Here is a 20703-nt window from a genome sequence, read left to right on the forward strand (position 1 = left end):
GTGTGTGTAGAAATAACGTTCTGGGCAATATGCATTTAATTTTGCGGACAATCGGGTTTTAATTCGTCGGTTGGGTGCATTCATATACTTAAGAAAATAATACAAAAATACAGTCCACTTAATCATTCATCGACAGTGGATTGATTGAAGATTCTTTGTTGGGTCACTTTTGCAATTCCGGATATAAAAAACCGGATTATTTCCTGAACCGGGTTATTTGATGGATCTGGCAAATCCAATGCTTCATCTTTGGTCTTCTGCAATCAACCTTGTCGGTCATAGATTTCTGCGATTCTGATAATTTTGCATTTTTGGCATTTTGGATTGGGGTTTCATGCGTATTTTGCCTTTTTGGGCTGTTTCTGGTCCTTGACGAATAAATTTAGTTCTTTACCATCATATTTTTATTCAGTTTCTGTGTTTTACTTCATTGAGTAAACTGACCGATGTTTCAGTGATTTCCCTCCTTCATGTGTGTTTTATAATGGATATAAATAAACAAGCAGGGCCGTCGGCCAAGTTTGCCCATTCAGTGCGAAGTGTACCAATGTCCACGTCACATCTTCATATTCTTCTAGGGTCAAACAGGTGGCAGCTGGCCGATTAAACTTTACCCTTAAATACACTTAACTTCTCCACATTCGTATTATGTCATCACAATCTGTTCGCGCTTCGACGGAGGGACGCCTAAATGGTCGAGACAGTCTGGGAGACAAATTTAATTCTCCGGTCTGGACTGGTCACTGTTGTCTCTGCTATCTCGACCCTTGTCAGATCAAAGACGAGAGACGACGGTTTGGGGGCTGACCTGTTTTAAAACTGTGAAAAGCAGCTTATAATGACAAGTCGCCATCAAATATTGTGCAGACAAAGCTCACTTAACGACTAATTTAACGTGGACATCAGTTCGACTCACGGAAGATCTGGCGTCTAAGAGCAGAGCTGGGCAAGTAGTTAGGAATTAAATTACTTTTTGGTATTTAAAAACTTTTTCGAAGTTAAATACCATGTATTTAACTACTTTTTCAAAAATGGTATTTACAATTGAACCGTCAATTACTTTCTATAAGTAATTAGTAATAAGTATTTGGAAATTTTGTGTAAAATAAATGCCCCCGCATCCACGCAATAACGCATCCAATTTTGTGAAGGCTTTTAAAGATTATCCTGAAGATTATTTTTCGCACACAGGACTAATAATGGAGGGCTGTGAGAAAAAAGTTGAAGAATCCCAAATTCATTTGCCTAAACATCATCGTAGCGTAACGCATTCGTGTCATCTTATAGGAACAACAGACTTTATGAAACTCATAAACCAAACTCCATCACTCAGATCAAAGCACGCTCTGGTTCTTAATAAATGTTCCCAACTTTTGAATAAAGCAGGACGACCAAAATCAGCTGAAATAATAAAAGGTGTTCTGGGTCATTATTTAAGCTACCCAGCGGCAACCAGATGGAATTCTCAGTAAAGATTCGGTAAAACAATTTTTGAAAGTTAAAGACAAAATTACAATTCTATATGACAAATTAGAAATAAGGACTAACGTCTCAAAAGAGACTGATTTATGATTCTTTATCGGAATATCTTAAAATTTTATAGCCAATTGCCAATTGCATCAGCAATTTATATATTACAAGGTGAAAAAAATAATTGAAATAAAGTGAAATAAATAATAATAAATTAAAAACCGAAAAATTTTGATTCTTGAATTCCGTTGTAAATGGCCTCATAGAGTGTGTGTCCAGAAGATTCGAGAAATTTTTAGTTTCACCCATCCCAGATTTAAACTAAAATTGGTAAATTTAATCTGCAATATGGAAGAAAAAATACAAATGCCAAAAGATAATTAAATAAAAATTGTAAAGGCAATTAATGAGACAACTGTAAGTCAAAAAACACCTCTTCCAGAACTGGATAAGAGTTCTTCATTCAACATGGACTTCTTTGAGTTTGATGACAAAGAATTGGGTACAAGCTTTGCAATATCTGTAAGATCCCAGCTTTGAGCTGGAAATGTTGGACAAATATCCTCTAGTGAAAGTGTTATTTTTAAGGTATAATACCACTTTACCTTCCCCAGCAACATTTGAGAGTATATTTTCTTATGCCAGTTTTATAAATGCGCCTCGCCGCCATGCACTATCAGACAAAACCTTAGAAATCCTAGTGCTATTGAAAGCTAATGGTAATTGGTATTAAATAATACATTTTAACCTTTCTTTTTGTTTCTGTCTGATTGTTATCCTATGTCATAAGTTCCTATGCTATATATGTATTCTGTTTTTTTCGTAAATATTATTATCTATTGTTTATGAATGATATCAAATGTTTAAAAAAATATGTTTTTTTGTAGTTTGGTAAATATAGTACATATATGATTTATCGGTGATATTGGTGTACTATAATCTGGCAGTTGAGAAGTTAAATACTAATTACTAAGTAACTATAGCTAACCCAAACTAAGTTTGTGTTCTTAAATACTTTTTTGTATTTAAATACTTTACTGAAAGTATTCGTTAACCAATTACTGGCATATTCTAATTAATAATTGGTAGTTAATTACTTTTTTAATGTTGACAGTATTTGGTAATTATATTTAAATACTTTTTAAAAGTAATTTGCCCAGCTCTGTCTAAGAGACTGTCAAGGATAGTGTTACTCGGAAACTCTACACGTCTACTTAAAGTTCCAGCAATGATGAGGTTGATGAGGCTAATTATTATGGTGGTACCGGCTACTAATTGACACATGCACATAATAATTTGCCTCGGGCAAAATAAAATGTACAATTTGCTATAGTGGAAGAAAACAGCAACAATCCTATGCCCAATCGGGTTTTAGTATACCAACAATCGACCATTTTTTTAAACAACTGATTTAAACCATAAACACAAAATTCAGTTCTGTTCTAAGTTCAATTTCAATTTAGTTCAATAAATTGAACTCTCTTCATGGATACGCTTTCACTATAAAATAAATAAATAAATTATGTCCAGTGTTGGCTGCCTAAATATTTATGTATAGTATAATCGTGGCAAAATAAGCAAATGGGTGATGGGTTATGGATTGCGATTGACACCCATAAATGCATATGAGCTAAACTCCAGTTCTGATTTTTGAACAAAAAATTCAAAAAATCGTTTTGCGCTGCTGAAGTCGACTTATATAAATAAAATTCGACGTTGTTTTCATTTGGGACTTAATGATATTCCTATAGAAAAGCAGATTCATAGTAATGATTTTGCTGCTATCCAGTGAATACTTAAATAATGTTTCGTTGCACTGGAAATAAAAACTGATTAAATATGAGTGAAAATGCTTCCTGAGGGCCGCCAAGGAATGGATGAGTCTTCCTTTAAACCATGTTCTAACAGATAAAATAAACCGGAATAGCTTGTCTTGCATCGCCAGTTCTGAGACTCCCAACTATATTTTTATTTATTACATGATGTGTACATAATATTAACTTTCGCTGCTAAAACACATAATTGGTGATTCTCGTTCATAGCGAAACTTACAAGGGACGAAGGCATTACAATAATGCCAGAAGTATAACTCATTTTTGATGAAAGTTTACTATTTCAAACTATATGGTTACAAATATTTTGGAGAGTGTGTGAGTCTAGAAGAGGCGATAAATAGACCATGAGTTAGTCAGATTAATTGCAAAATTGCTGCGAGAACATATGCATAAGAGATAAATAGATGAAATGATGGTATCCATTAAATGTCACGACGGTTGGCAATCCAACGACAAAGAAAAAACACTGCTAAAATATTCTGTTCTAGAGTGGCAATACATTTTCCCGTGAAATATTTTCTTTTTTTCAAGCGTAAAGGCATAAACGTATGAAATTAAATAAAACGAAGTAAATATGTTACTCGTGGAAAAATAAAAGGCCAGCTAAAATGAGTTACGCTGGCTAACATATAAGTTGTTTCACAAATGGCCATTTTTACATTATTTCAAGTTGTTTGTTGACTGCTGGTGATTGCGATTCTTTTAAGCAAAGTCATTCTTTATTTGGGCGAGGCCATGTCCAGAATATTTGCCGGAAGCAGAAACCAAGGCAAATGCCACTTAGGTTCCATATAACAACTCAAACCACGCATATTAATTTAAAACGTATTGTGCCATTATTCAGGTAACTTAGTAGACCAGACAAACTAACTGAATTTTAATTACTTTTCTCTGAGGACAATCAATCGTTAAATTTATATCTGATCCCTACCGTTAAACAAGTTTTAGTTTAATCACATAGGATGTGCAGAAATTAAAGTAGTCGCAGAAGAACGCACAACGCGAAAATCCCTAGAGTGACACAGAAAAAGTGTATATTATTTAAGGTATAATGGTTTACTTAGTTTAAGTAGAGTTTTCCTAGTTATGTTAAACCCTTAGCACCTTGTTTCAAATTGTTTAGGTGAGTAAAATCGTCATTAAATAGACTGCAACTTCAAATCTAATCTATTTCCTCTAGCTTGTAAAATATAAACTGTGAAGATCGAATTTGGACACCTTGTATAAATATATTGCATGAAATGTTCTTAAAGTTTAACATTTTAACACTAATTGGCTGATAGTGCATTAAAATGCTTTCTATTGCTATTCAAGTGAGAGAAGACTTTTGGCTTAAAGTGCCTTTTAATCACGGTTAATGGTGTCAGTCATTAGGGAGTTTTATTCAACTAATAAGAGCGTGACAAATTCAAAACAGACCCATAAAATCCTAAAAACTTTGCCCAAAAATCCCAATTTGTCAGTGACAAACACCACCATCTCTTCAAAACGATTTCAAATTAAAAATAAACACAAACATTTTTAAGGAAATGTGTACACATTTTACCAAACTAACGCTGTAATATATGCTGGCTAATTAACAAAAACGTTAATTCGCGTAATGAGAAAAGAAAAAAACATTAATTTGCATAGCTTAATCCTCAAGCATTGTCCATTCTGTAGGGATTATACGAATTTTAGGTACGTTTGCTGGTTGCCTTTATTCCGCATTTAAAACTACATGAGTGTCAGAAAACTGAAACAACAAATGGAAATTTATTCTTTGTAGGCAACATTAAGATTATTTAGGTCAGGTTCCATAAGAGAATAGTAAATCAAAACTTTTCCTAATCTAAGCAGCCAATTAAGATTTCAATATTACATAATCTCTCAAACCAACAATATTCTTCTCGGTGCTGGATGGAGGACGGTGGTAAGTTTGTCTAACTAATGGCAAACTTTCAATCGTCGATCTCTGCAGTACGTCTATCGGAGAAAGTTAAATACTTGCTGTCTGATGGGAAATGCTCTCGCCCTTGCAAATACCAACACGGAATATTAGTGAAAAGCAATAAATAGAGTGATTTAAATTAGCTGGCCGGCCTTGTCGTTCAGGCTTTAGTACAGTGACTAATGCTATTATATTGCTACCCGGCGCTAAACTGACCTTAGAGTTCCAGAAACTATGCAAAGGGACTAACATTACGTCATTGAAGTTGGTACGTTAAAGATTATAAAAAGTTAAAATAATTTTTATTTTAGTATGACAACTTCGATTGTTTCACGAAATGGAATGGCCAAATTTGCACGATTTTGCGCGATAATTTCTTTAAGGTTTGCTCTTTAAATTTTAAGGGCAAACTACTTATTGATTCCTGAGCTTAATGGTATGCCACGGTTAGTTTAACAAATTTATAATTCCGAAAAACTTGACTTATTGCTTCTTAACTTGGTCAAAAATCTTCTCAATATTGCTCTTTACATGTACGTTTTTCTAGTGTTTTTATTTTGATTCAATATTTTTTCTGTATTACATTTATTTGGAACAATAAAAATTTGAAATCCGCATTTTGCCAAGCGTTAATTATATTTTAATCAACATTTAACCGATCGTGTATCACTTTTCCATTTTAACCCCGCAACGATCAGACTCAAATTTAAGCCTCCCTGGAAACATAACAATATCTGCAATATTTTTAAAATTATTATATCTACATTATTTCCGTTATATATAACTTGAGTAAAATCTTGCAACAATATGGTTGATAAAAAATGGGGTCCCCCAAAATGAATATGGAACAATTCAGATTACTGAAAGTTTACAAAAATCTTTTTATGATAATTGCATATATCCAAATATAATGGTAATAAAATTATTACATATGTATACTAAAATATTTGTTATTATATTTTTTCTTTCCCGGGTTTCAGTCAAAATGTGAAATAAAACAAAGTGAGGTGTTGAAAGCCTAAAAAGAATCTAATGTTTCCCAATTATGGGTTTGTGTTGAATTATAAATCTGATGACGGAGCTGTTGTCTCGCCGAAACGTTATATTAAATAAACGATATGAACATTTTTACATATTGCACATTTTGACTGAAACCCTGGAAAGAAAAACTATAATAACAACTACACGCAATCAGGAAAATAAACAAAAAAAACTAAAATATTAGTAAAACCCCATTGCCACAAATTTGGCTAACATTTCGCTTACAACATCTATTACTACCAAAATGTCTCTCACCACGCTTATATAGTATTTTACACCCTTTACATTATGCAAATCGATTGCGTTCTAAAGCCACTGGGCCCTTCGACCCTACGGATCATATATTTCAAGCCGGAATAAGTGGTATATGTTTCAGAAAGTTGTTTATTATTAATGTACCACATCTGAGACGATAGGGCCTAACTAGCAAATAAATCTCAGAAATAATTCTCTCTCTCAGCTTTAACAGAATTCCATATTACCCTTTTATAAAAGATTCTTTATTGGAAAATGCAGACTAGTTTTACAATGGTGACGCCATCGTATTGCTCCGTGATGGCCGAGGCATTTTTCTTGGTGTATGTTATTTATTGAGGATATTAAAGTTGTTTCTGCAGATTTATGCCAATATCATTAAACTGCCCCGAAACAGATAAAAGTCTAATGCGTTCGTTATTCGCCCGAAAATCGATTTCTTGCGAAAGCAGTTGGGATAGAACTCAAGTATTTCTGTACGCTCTTCCTATACTTTCTCCTATGTAAGCTAATAGCTAAAACCCCAGCGAGGTTGTAAGATTTTCATTTGCTTAAGCTGTTAAGCTTTTCGGCTTCTGCAGTAAAAGTTCATGAAAATTTTGTTTCATATAATTTATTCCAAAATGATCACTAGCAAGAAAGTGCATCAGAAATGATTGAACCGAGCAAAATCTATAAAAATTTTTACTTCTGGAAAAAGATCGTAGCTCAATTATCCAAATTCACACTGGTTCTAGAAAATCAATTTGTCACCAGCTGGAAGAGCGCAATCATTAATTACCATTCTCGACATACTGAACTTGAAAACATGGAATTGAGAATATTGCCTCTCATTTGAGTCCCGCCAGCAACCAACTTAAATGTATTAATTTCAATCTGCCTGATGGAAACGGTATGTTTACTTAAATAACTGCATTTGACTAAAATTTTGCGAAATATATGTATGTGTTAAGATTTAAATTCGTCTAATTCGAACTTCCGTTCATGTTCAAATTTAATTTAAAGTTTTAAAATCCGTAAAGACAAAATATGAATAAATGACCGTCATACACGGAGGAGTTATGAGAAACACTCAATTTTGATAATGGAATATAACAAAAATATTCAAACCATTAAAGCATTTAAATTTAAACTATATCATACGGGCAATTTATATTTATTTCAAACCGTTCCATTAGATTACGGATATCGAAGGATCACAACCATTTTACATTATATAAATGTCGAAATAAAATCTTAAGCTGTTACTATTGCGTGTAAAAAGTTTAAATTGTCTTGCACTTTTACTTCGAACGACGCTAATTACATGCGGCTTTCGAACTCTTAAAAACTTTTCATATCCGCTTGTTACTTTAGAAACTTCAAGTGCTTCATTCAAATTAAAAGCGGAAAAAACTTTGCGCTTAAACGGGGGAATCGCAATACTGTAATAAATGAAACTTATTTTTACCTAGAATTAAAACATGCCTTCTATATTTCTTGTAAAATTTTGCTCACTAAGAGACCAACAATTTTCATTGATTTAATAATCGATTGCCATACATGATCACAATATTTGAATGCAATCACTGTTTTCAAAAGCAGTTGACGAATATATTTGTGGAACCTAAAGCAACAATTGACAACTTCATATTTGCCTAAACTGTAATAACATGATGATAGTTTCGACAAACGTACGTTCTCTAGACAATGTGTATCATTTTGAGTAATACTAAGTGCAAGAACGTTGTATAATATTGACAAGATATGTGTTCAATTTAAACGTTTGATGAAGAGAGCATTTTTTATTATTATTATTATAGTTTCTATCATTCATTCATATTTTCCAGAGACTGGAAAACTATACAGCATAATTTAGAAATCAGCGCTTCACTGTTCATAGGCATGATCTTTACGTCTTTCATTTTGCTTTCCAGAGCAACATATTTAAAGTCAGAAAAGTAGTGACAATTTACTGTTGATGCATTTTCATCTGAATAAAATGTATTACTAAAATTAAAACGTTCGTTAGCGGATAAGAAACATAAATTGAAATGAACGTTTCATATAGTGGCGACAAAAGAAGATAAAATTCAATAACCCAGATGGGAGAAAAACTTTAATGTTTGGGTAATTTAACAAATTACACGACAATTCTCGTGAAATTGTTAGATTTAGTATTTCGAAAACTCTAATATACTTGATTTAAATAAAGCAATTAAAACTTTGAACGTATTTTGTTTATATCTGAAACAATCAGTTAGGAATTACTGCCGCAAGTGAAATAGAAACGTTTGGTAAAAACTATTTATTAAAATTCTGAAAGCAATAGTAGCTGTTTTTTTAAACTTAAAATGTGTTTTTGTAGCAGTTTGCTTCACCTAAGTTAGAATCAAATGCATACACACGCATTAATTAACCATAATCAAATACTTAAAGCGTCCCTATGTTAATTAATTCCAAACCATCCCATTAAGGTTCTAACTTTGAAAACAGCCAATTGCTTCCTGAAGTAGTTGCGTGTAAGCAAATTCTCGTTTACGAACACGCCATGTTTATTTTGATCTCTGCTATATATCGCTCATTAAATCAAGTTGTCTCAACATTCGCTTTGTGACAAAAATTAATTACTTTTAATGATTACAAAAATTGATTTTTTCTATCCATGCGGCCAATTTAGATCAACGTGCAAAAATGATTTCGATTAATCCAACTAGGTGCATTCGAAATCAAATTGATGGCACTTTTCGACAATACATTTTTAAAAGGTAAATTGCGCCAGACGGTTAACATTTCAAAAATAAATGGCATTTTGAGGTTTAACTCGATGGGTATTTGTTGACCACACACATACGTTGTCACTCTAAGTTCAGAGTGGCGTTTGGAAAAACAATATTTGTAAAAGTGTTATGAGGAAATTGCAATAAACATGTATCAAGTCTCTTTAATTGTAGCTCCAATTGCACCTAATAGCTTCATGAAATAAAATTTACTTTTGATAAGCTGTATATCAACAATACATATGGTCACTAAAGATCGCTCTCCTCGTTCATAAAAGCAAGTCATAAGTTATTTCAGTACATGAGCTTCCTAACGGCTGTTATGTTAACTGTTATAAACTGAACTTCCAACTATGTAAGACGAACTAGTCCAACTTAGACTACTTTGTATTAAAGCAGTACTCTTATACTAATTTTAGAAAATTAAACTGCTGAATATTTTGTTTATGTGAGTTCGATTTCATGTTAAGGCATTGGAATCTGGAAAGGGTTTTACTAAAACCCTTCGTAGCCATTGGAATATAAAATTTATCATTTTCAGACTGGATGAAATTGATATGAGGGTTCCCTCGAAGAAAATAGTTCCCTTTTAAACGGACAAAATGCACAAATTTTTCTGCAGTTGTCAAAATTCTTTCTAAACTTGTTAGTCTTCCCGAAAAGCATTAAAATACGCGTTGTCGCAATTTTCTTGCTTCACTAGTTTCCCAAACTCTCTTATGTTATGCGCGTCAAGAAAGCGAACTCATGGTCTTTTAGAAAGATATATGATATGTTCTCGTGCTAGTTCATACAAACTATTTTTAGTTATGATTCACTCTGATGCATGCCATAATTATGGGTAAAAATATTAATGTAATTTTCTGTCAATCCTGAGCTTCAATAATCTTTGTGAATCAATCAGCGAATTTGTCGAATGGTCTTTTGAAATTATACAGATTTGTAAAACTAAGGATTGCGTACCTTCACGTATGAGAATACCCTTTTCCCTTGAATAGAACTTTTCCTTCTAGAAACGAATTTTTCTTATAAAACCTGTATTTATATTTTCACCATTCTGATTTTTTCAAATGCATACACAACTTGCTTCAACTGTATTTTTAAACGTGCATTTTGTAAGTATGTATGTTTTTCTTCCAATCTTAATTGGTTTCGAATTTAAATACAATACATTCATCATCTATTCCGAGCACTCTCCAAACGTTTTAGAGCGTTCTGCATATTGCATTACTCATCAAAGTGAAAGCAAGCTAGCAATTCACCAATGGTACACATTAAGGCTTAATACAAATCTAAATATCTTATTCAAAAACACCGAATTTAACCAGGATTGCATTTGACGTGATTCTTTTGGGAACAAGTTCTGGAATTGCGTGTAATGAAAAGCGCCGGGAGCGACTCTTCGGTGCCGTTCAGTTATGAAACGGTCTAGTTTGATGCCAAAAATTTTAGAGTTGTTGTTATGACTTGAACTGGATTCCAACCCTATTAAATCTCAACCTGGTTAACGAACAAAACAAATAGCTTTAGTGTTAACGCGCTCGTAGCAAAATTTATGATCTACTTAAAGTAGAGTTCTATGCTAAAATCAAAGTACGTTCTAAATCGAATATATAGGTATATGACATACCCGATATCTTTAATCGTTGAAACTACATAATCTGTATGACAAACTAAATTAAAGAATGGAATATGAAAACCTAAATATATGRACCAAATTAAGGAGAATACAATTGTAAAAGTTACAGCGCAATACGTTCACTATGAAATTTTGGATAATACGCCATTTTATTATATCTTATTTATTATTCAGACGGGCGATCAATTGATGAAATATATTCAGCTTAATTTTTTTATTAAGCAGCACCTCAATTCTCTGAAAAAATAAGAAGCAAAATCATACAACCGACTGGACCGGTCCCAACAGTAAAAGTTTGAGACTSAATAAGTCATGAATATTTAATAATATCGACAAACTTTCACGTATAGTTGTAGACATAAATACATTCTTTTGTGCATRACTTGATGATGAGGTATTTAGAAAAATATTTTTAAAAAGCGATGCCAAAGATTATAAAAGTTTCCTATTKGATTTTTTCTATTAGTTTMATTTTTGATGAGTTAATTTYTGCTGTYGTAYRWAYYWWMMTGCACTSTRTAGTYCAATTYCAGAAATTTTGAAAATMRARTMSTTRRTTYTTCAGTCATTTAYTGTTYATTTAKCAATTWWAARWACTSWTMMAYGARCRATAWWTKWCTGAAGAACCCAGGATTTKATTTTWATTTCTGCTGTCGTATAAATYAAAATGCATTCTATAGTCCWATTTCGGAAATTTTKAAAWCAGAGTASTTAAYTTYTGTKACTTTTATTTAGCTTTTAAGTACTCTTCCACGKYGAYWTTTTMTRWYYWATTYTWAWTYYSTSMWGGATCTCTCCAGTGTACAAAAAGACAAATGTGTACAGTGTACATTTTATACAGAAATAATTAAAATAGCCATATTACCCGCAATAGMTTCAATACATTTTTGTTTAKCCATTGACTATTGAAATAATTTAGATRGTTTCTTAATGAATAAGCAAATGAAAAAGGAACAAAATRAAGCACGAAACTAATAAAGTCTTCCCATATTGACTTCTTTTAGTTAATAAATCATCACTAATAAATCAACAAGAACATCATAACAAATTTAAGGGGCAGGTACCAAAAGCCCAACGGCTAATTATAAAAGACCCGTGGACCATTCATATAAATTTGTCCTCAAGTCTTGTTTGGACTGAATTTATAGCTTTAGCAACGTAAATCGTTTAAGCCTCTTTAATAACATAGGCTTATTGAAAGAAAATTTAATTATCCTAAGTGGCCGTATATATTGTGGGACTATCGGTTGGGGGATTATCATTTTATGTGAGAATAGGTATTATTAAATTAGGGGCGGATTGACTAATGTGTACCATTAATCATTCTCTAAAAACCTTTGTTGAAAACATTCACACTGTAGAGAATTAACAATGAGAAAAATTATTTATTTCGCTATCATAGTTTCTGATCCTACGTTTTCGATCGTAATTTAGAGATGTTATACAGGAAACCAAACTCAGTAAAGACTGAAAATTTTATTTCAAATACAATTTTGTATACTTAATTTTGAATTCTGCCTAAAAACAGTAGTAACCAGCTAATCACAAACACGTTGTTTGCACAGAAGGAAAAACTCGTAGTTACAAAGAAAATGTTTGCTTTTTCAGTTACTAGGTTAGATCCATTATCTCGCTAGTTGATGCACAAAGCTTTGATTCGCCCCAACTAGCGCACCACTTTATCTCAAAGATAACGTCTCATTTCATTACGACCAAAATAAATGGTCTAGTCGATTTTGTGGGCCAATATGAGCCTGTCACTGCAAGATATTGAAAATCAACCAACGTTCAGAACTAATTTGCTATTATCCCTTGTTTCGCTTTGAAATTTACAAACTGTTCCGTATAATATTCCAGAGCAGCGTGACAACGATAAACCGTTTTCCATTGCAACTTTGCCCATGGCTCGTGATTGCTCAATTACGGTTAATTGGTTTTATATAATTGAAATAATTCCAAAATACGTTCAGATCAATTAAATGTGACTCACGCCAATACTATTATACTAATTATTATACGTATTTGTTAAAGGAAACTAGAATGAAAAATTCACTTCCAAAATATAATAACATTTCGAATTATCTGGTGTGAACCCGAATATTTGACATTATAGAAGTGTTCCTGGTGAAGCAGCAAAATATATTAGTGGATCTAATGTACAGGGTGAATTACAATGAAGTAGCCATGTTTGATAATCGGAATGATAAAGCAACATTTACAACACTTTAGAGATTTACTTCCATTGCCATAAATTTCTCCGCTACATCTCTTGACCACTAATTTACCTCTACAGGAAGTTATAAACAGGCGTAGCCTTCTTTCTTGATATCAAAAGAACTTATACTATGCCGGAATCCACAATACGTGCTATAGTATTCAATGGACTGTGTTGAGCGTCAATATATTTATAACCGACAATTCACAAGAACCTCAAATTTACAATTTACAAGACCAATAAAAGATTTAGATTTTTTTCTAGATCATGAAAATATCTTCCCCTTTCGGAAATATCTGAATATCTTACGCAACCTACCTAATTCTTCATAATAATTTAAACTCTTTGCTAGTAGACTCAAAGCATTTCACTGTTGTCTACTTTAGGTCACTCAACCACTTTAAAGTTGAAAAAATCTACAACTAAATGTTATACTAAAATGCGTAATTCCCGACCAAATAGAGAAAAATTTTGAATTTCTGGTGCCCGAAATTATAAAATCGCCAAGAAATTATGTGAAGTGGATGAACGTATCATCCACTTCACATAATTTACAAAGATGGAGTAATCAACGTAATTGCACTGCCTGTTAAACTGCAGCAAAACAAAGTCGACCCATTATAATTTTATGCCCAGTAATTCAAATATTTCTGCATTCATACTCTCCATATCTTTTATGATCTACTAATTCATTTATATTTAATTTATGATGTCCTCTTGTTCTCTGACTTTAGCGCACATAAAGCGCCCGAATAGAAACGGCCAAACAAAAAGGTTTATAGCACGACCGAAGAGCCAAGTCGGAACTGGTGCGTTAATTCTGCATACATCTCCGTTAGTTTATTATATTAAAAGTTTTCGAGCAAACTAGGACAATAATTCAGTTCAATGTGTCCTGTGGGGAAAGAAGTTTTGTTCTAGGCCGTTCAAACTCAAGGACCGTTAACAAAAAGTCCGACTGCCGGATTTATTCTTTAAAAAGGAATTAAATGCCACCGGACACTAAATAAAATCGAATTTGATTAGTTTTCCCTTAAAAACATCACGAGGTAAAGGTAAAAAGTCTAGTAAGGCTAAAACACCCATGTAAAATTTTGATGACCAATTATAACCGATTTTTGAACCGCCCCGATCTTTAACACCCGATATTTTCCTTATTATAGACTCAAACACTTTATAGTTGCTCATGGAGGAGTTTATTGGGTCGTAACAAATCCATTGAGCGCAAAAAAACACGCATGAAAAATTGATCGAAAATTTCATAAGGTGGTCGATCTTTTCACGAAATATCAAGTCGCTGAAAACGCCTCGAATTCATGTTTCATCTTAATCATCATGTTCATCTTAATCATGTTTATCATAATCATGTTTATCTTAAAGAACCGAGGCAAGCAACGAGTTGTTTGCAAGACGCATCACAAGCTTCAGATCCGAAATAATAGGATTGTTTTGCCTMTTTTGAGCGGTTTTTGAGCCGCCCCGATCTTCAACACACGATATTAGGTTTCCTTTAAAAAAATCACCAGGTAAAACTGAAAAGGTCTAGTAAGACTTACTTCAATAAGTCACCCTATAAATCAAATACACAAATATTTGAATTAATGCACCAAAAAGGCGCTATATAAAAATTCACTGAAAGTGTTTTTAAGTTGCTTAATTTTATATGATTATAATTGCATGATACGTAAAACATTGAAACGAGGTTAGGAAATCAGTAAATGTGAACTTCTTCAGCTCAGTTCAAAAAATTCGAACAAGTTTAAACCGGGAAACAGCCTGGATTAAAAAGATATTTGACAAAAAATGCGGTGGCAATGTTGGAACTTTCTCGCGTTAACTACTTAGCCCACCCTTATTCGAATTTACGTAATTTTCGAATAAATGAATTCGCCAAGAGAATAATTACCGTAAAATTTACCGATTTTGGGTAAACAGATTTAAACGAATGTAATTTTCCTTTGGGGGGCCTTACAAAAGATGGTCCATTCCACACCAGATAAATCGGAAGCAAATGTTTGAGAAATCGCAATTGCAGATACCAACAAAAAGTAAAGAACGTCCAGATGTTAAATATTAGGGTTTTTGGAGATTCCCCTCAGGTATTATGTTACGAAAACAGTATTTAAACTGCATTTTATTCTTATTGTAAATTTGGCTTTTGCCCCCAAATAACTGCCCTGTTTGAGGCGACTACTTACACTAAAATCAAAAATTAATAATCATGGTAATGTTTCTTGGATACTTTCCACAAAAGCTGGTTCATCCTAAACATTTTCTTCTGCTTCTCTTCAACTGCATTTCCAAATCTTTTTCAACAGTAATTCTTGTAAAAATAACTTATTAAGAGTATCTTACTGCATATTGGTCAAAAGCAGTGATACTGTACTGTGGCGAAGTCATGAAATAAAATAAAATATATTTTTGTACATTAGAAGTCCCTTAAACACTTTAAAATCACCAAGTTTTTTCAAAAAGAAAAGCAAAAATGGACAAATTATCGCACTACTATGCAATAAAATTGGAATATCCCATTTTTAAATTTCCGAACAAGAACTTTGTAGGGTTGTCAATAATTTATTTTCATGAACAAAAGAACTGTGCGTTCTACGTTATGTTTCGGTGTCTCGTGAACGTTCGGCGAAATAAGATTTTATTGAAATATACCAACAGCCACACGTTGATTACAACTAAACACCAAATTTTTTTAGCTTCCATATTTTATGTTGTTATGACGGTTACAAAAAGGCATTCATTAATTCAACTGAAGATTTACCCGTTAAATTAGCAGTAATTGATCTCTCTGTTATGTTAAAGAACATCAACAAAATTTCAAATACATACGACCAAATACGTGGCGCAAATTCGAAATGTTTGCTATAGATTTGTTTATTTGTCGATTTCCAAGCTCTTTGCGACCCGAAGCCCTAATCAATTTGAATTTGTACCATAAATAGAATAGTTCCTGCATTTTTAACTACACCATCAACGGATTATTATTCTAGACTGGAACGTAAACAAACCATTTTCATTTCAAGTAATAACGAAAAAATCGACATCCATTATCTCGTCCGCAAAACAGCATATCTGAAAGACAAATAGAAGGCATAACTTAGACTTAATGCTAGCTGCTGGCTGGTTAATAGTTTACTTTGACATTCTAGAGCAGAGAAATAAATTTGCAGATTATTGTTTGTGTGCTAATCAGGATTGTGAATAATTCGAAAGTTGCATTCGAAGAGATGGTTGAGATTATAATGCAGATAATGAAGCATTTGCGAACTCTCGGAACTGAATATGGACCTAATCGCTATTATAAAATATAATAAAACGTTAATTCCAAAATAAAAGGTGGCGCTTTTCAATTTTCTCAAGTCCTTTAATAGAACTGCGGGTGTAATTTGACACAAATAAGAATCAATAATCTAAGCTACTCAGCATAATGAACGTTCACTGCCAACTTTGCCCTAAGTTTCAAACTGGATAAATTCTGATTTCTTCGAGCGATTTGGTTACTTTTTAAAGTGCTACTTAGCACCATTTGTGTTCTATTAGTTGATGATGTGGTGAGCATTAAGCAGCTCACATAATTTTGTTACAGGGCTCCAAACGGGTGTTGAATTTTTCGGCCATCTCATCTGTTTGCAGGGCGAACTCAAAGAATCAATTATTTAGCCTCGCAGGTACAAGTTTTCCGCGATAGTCCGATTTTAAGAATTTAAAGCTCATGTTGAAGCGACAATTTCATGGAAAACTTCAGATAACAATTGAATATGGGTGCTTGCTTAAAAAACAACCCAAAGCAGATGTGCCCCCGAAGTATGTTAGTCTAGCAGACTTCCAATTAAAGTGAAGTTCAAAATGTATCGTTCATTCATGCAACCTGGGTATATTCAATTTTCACCAGTCGACTGTAAAGCTTTCGGTTCAACATGAGCCTAAGATTTTGCTAATCGGTTGAACATTTTAAAAACTTACCACTGCAAGGCCAAAGAGTTGATTTTTTAAGAAATTTTTGTTTTTCAGAAATTTTTTAGCATGTGGCACTTTCACCAATTGTGCAACGCTTCATTGGCGATCCTGTAAAGACTTTAACTGAACCACCTTTTTGCAAAAACACTCATTCACTGAAAACGAGTTGCGCTAAATAACGCTTGAAGCAGAAACCAAATCGCTATAAACGACCAGAATTTATTTAGTTCCAAAATTAGCCGAAATTTGTCCGTGTAACGTCTATTTTGTTGAGCAGGTTAATTTAATCCCAAAAGAAGTTTTATCATTCTTTTGTGTCCACCGCGAATTCAACATATAAAGAAAAATTTATCTTTATAACTAGAGTATTCTAGCCAACTAAAGCCAAAGCTTTGTTGCGTTGTCAAAATAATAAATGCTCCAAAAGGTATACTGCTATTGACAATATTTGAAAGGCGATTTATAAAATTGAAACTGTATTTAACCGCTTCAAAAAGCATTTCATCAAAACATAATAGAATTGTTTAGATATGAAACAAATCTGCTAATGGAAATGTGTTTCACTATCGCAAAATAAACATTTGGGTTTAGCGAAAATGCGTGCAGCGTTATCTACTTTAGTTGGCTTGGGGTGTTGCTTTTATAACAAATGTTAGTTAGGTAAGCTAAGCTTTGAAAATAGTTCACATTTAAAGTTAGCTTACTCTGCTTATCAAAGATTCCCATATATTTTGGAAAACGTTTAGAGCAAAACGACATTTCCAACCCACATCAGTGGGAATATCTGAATTTCCATCACACAGTGAAATGCCTCTAGAATTTCACACAACTCCTCATATAAACCAGGTCCAATTTAATGAGTACATATTAAAAAATACATTTAAGGAATTATCTCTCAACTGTTAAGTGATATGTTAGAACCGCGTTCATTCAAAATCACTGGATTAAACCAATATCTAAATATCCTAGATGAACGTGTGACGGCAAAATCAACACAAATGTTATTTCAACACAGTTTCATAATGTTTGCGTCCAGAATTCAATTTATTTCAAGGTGTCCCAGCCATTCATTAAAACAACGGGCAACGTAGTTATATGCAAATCGAATTTGCATTTAATATCGGAAGCCGGATGCGTCCACCACCAAATAGGATTGAAACCAGATATTAATCAAACAGAAAACGCATTCTGGAGAGTAGCAAAAGTCCGTTCTGGTTGAATTCCTGGATCGGAAAAGAGAATACGCTATCGGTCGAAACAAAGGATCCACTTCATTTTAAAGAACCGCTTTTAATTCAGGAGCATGATTTATCCGTTTTGAATAATGTCGGCATTAGGGAATGTGTTTGTTTCAGGTGGATATTCAGTTTAAATGACAATAGCTATTATATCATTGGATGGAGTACTTACGACTCAGTATAATCCTGTGATTTATTTTTTGCCGTTAACTCGTTAATATATTTGAATACACTATTCACTAACTGACATACTAATAGATCTTAGGGTTAAGAGATGTATGCATTTAAGTGATTGAATATTTTCTGAATTTATAATGGGACTAACGATTATAGCAAATTTCTGCGGTATTAAAAGGGATTAAAATTCATTCTTCTATTCTAGAAAATTCCAAAAAACAGTACTATATCAGTAGCTTTGCTGCTAATAAGTACAAACACTACGTCCTACACAAAGTACTTGATTATTTCCAATTTTAAAATAAGTTTTATTTTTAGCAGTTTTACTAATTACATTTTTTCTCCAATTGCTAGGGTTTTAAGTTAATTGAAAAATATACACGGATTTAAAATGTTTCGTGTATTTTGGACTAAATTATCAAAACCCGCATTGTTGTTGCGACCGCATTTTGATTAATGAGATTAGATTATAATATTGAACTTTCATAACATTGAATTAGTTGTTTAATAGTGGAACACTTTCATTAATACGTTTTGGTAAATCATTTATTATCTGTAGAAAAATGGAAAGCAGAATATATCTGGAAAAAAAGCATTTGGTATGAGTAGGTAATAGAAGACCTGAGTGTGTGTCTTTACAAAAGTGATTCGATTTTGGCGCAAAACACCTAGAGGAAAGGTTTTGAAAACATTAATCCCGGGATGAAAACAGTATGGAACAAGACTGGAAACTACTGTATTCATCAACTATTTCTCCTAGATGAATCTATAGGTGGAAAAGAGGTTGTTTTACCATGCTTGTAGATATATTCAATGCGCAATGTAGTAGTTTCGAAAATTTTTCTTCGTCTGGTCAGCTCAACAAAAACAGACATAATAACAGTACATTACCGAGAAACTTTTTGGTTAAATACTCGTATACTGCTCTTTCTAACTTCAAGAAACTTGCTTTAAAGCAACATTAACGGTCTATAATTAGAGCAAAAAAAAAAATATAAAGACTTTTTAAAACCTTGGATATGTTCAGGTTACTAATTTTTAATTAAAAAAACCGAATTACTTTTACTTGCATACATATATTTTTGATATTATTTGTTATTATGATTCATTATTTATTGATACGACTTGACTGGTGCAATTGTAATTGTAACAGCATTTCAATGTTACTCCCGTTTGCTTAATTATAACTAGATTATCCTTTTCGAGGTAAGAGGATAACTGGTGTAATTTGATTCATGCTTAAGCAAAAAATCTACTTACCAAAAAAAGAACGATGAGGAAAGCCTTCATATTTTCGCTTTTTCTTAACTGGTCCCCTTTTTCATTGAACGTAAATATCTTCTTTTGGATGCCATGGATTATCTGGAAAGAAATGAATACTAAAGTTGATTATACTGTACATTATGTAATTTTAAAAAATGTTCACATTTGTACCTACACCTGGGTCCTGTTTCAAGTTCAAATTTATTTCAACTATGTTTATGCATATTAATATGCTGTTTTATGTATTGACGTTTGTGTGCCTTTTTATGGAGGTATATCGGTAGCCGTAGTAGTAGTAGTAGTATTTTTGTTTGAAAGATAAAAGAGTAGTTTTCTTTTAAAATCAAATATTAAGCCATAGTTAATTAAATATTGGTTCAAGCCTCTGTAGCAAAATATAATAATGTACTAGAGAGTGATTCATAAATTTTGAAAGTTACAAAAGCCACTAGAGCTCATTAACACATAATTACTAACCATAATATACTAACTAACCACACTTAGGTAGATAATACGATAACATATTATCAAGAATGTGCTTTACTAGCAGCGGTGTAAATCGAATATATAATGATAAACTCCCCGAGCAATTGCACGTGTCCTTTTGGTCTCTTGTCTCTATTTGCCTTGATTTGTAAATTAAACAGAAGTGGACTGTCAGCAATCAACATATTTCGTGAATTGTTTCAGCAATCTAGGTACATATTAAAGTAATTCTTGCGTGAGTTGAAAACAAGAGTTGTTGATATTACTAAATTCTCAACTATAAACCGTTCTAGTCCAGATGTTTGAGTATTAACGCAGTCGGAAATCCAGATTAATGGAAACCAAATTATGAAGTTAAAAGAACGAGAATACATCAAAACATACACGTGAAACTAGTCTCACATATGAATAGGTAGTAACTATCGA

General features: G+C 32.7%; 1 protein-coding gene across 4 annotated transcripts in view; it reads right to left on the reverse strand.

Annotated features, from left to right (window-relative positions):
• The window catches only part of LOC109540621 (protein madd-4), a 247918-nt gene that overhangs the window by 149842 nt on the left and 77373 nt on the right, over positions 1-20703 (reverse strand). For all 4 annotated transcript variants that reach the window (XM_048667409.1, XM_048667410.1, XM_048667411.1 and 1 more), the window contains one exon: positions 19789-19890. In XM_048667409.1, coding sequence (XP_048523366.1) covers positions 19789-19818 — 30 coding nt within the window. In that variant the 5' untranslated portion in view covers positions 19819-19890. The remainder of the gene's footprint in view (positions 1-19788; positions 19891-20703) is intronic.

This window comes from Dendroctonus ponderosae, unplaced genomic scaffold, assembly GCF_020466585.1.
Source record: "Dendroctonus ponderosae isolate FM_Combo_2020 unplaced genomic scaffold, Dpon_F_20191213v2 Dpon_F_20191213_6, whole genome shotgun sequence".
NCBI classification, from domain to species: Eukaryota; Metazoa; Arthropoda; class Insecta; order Coleoptera; family Curculionidae; genus Dendroctonus; species Dendroctonus ponderosae.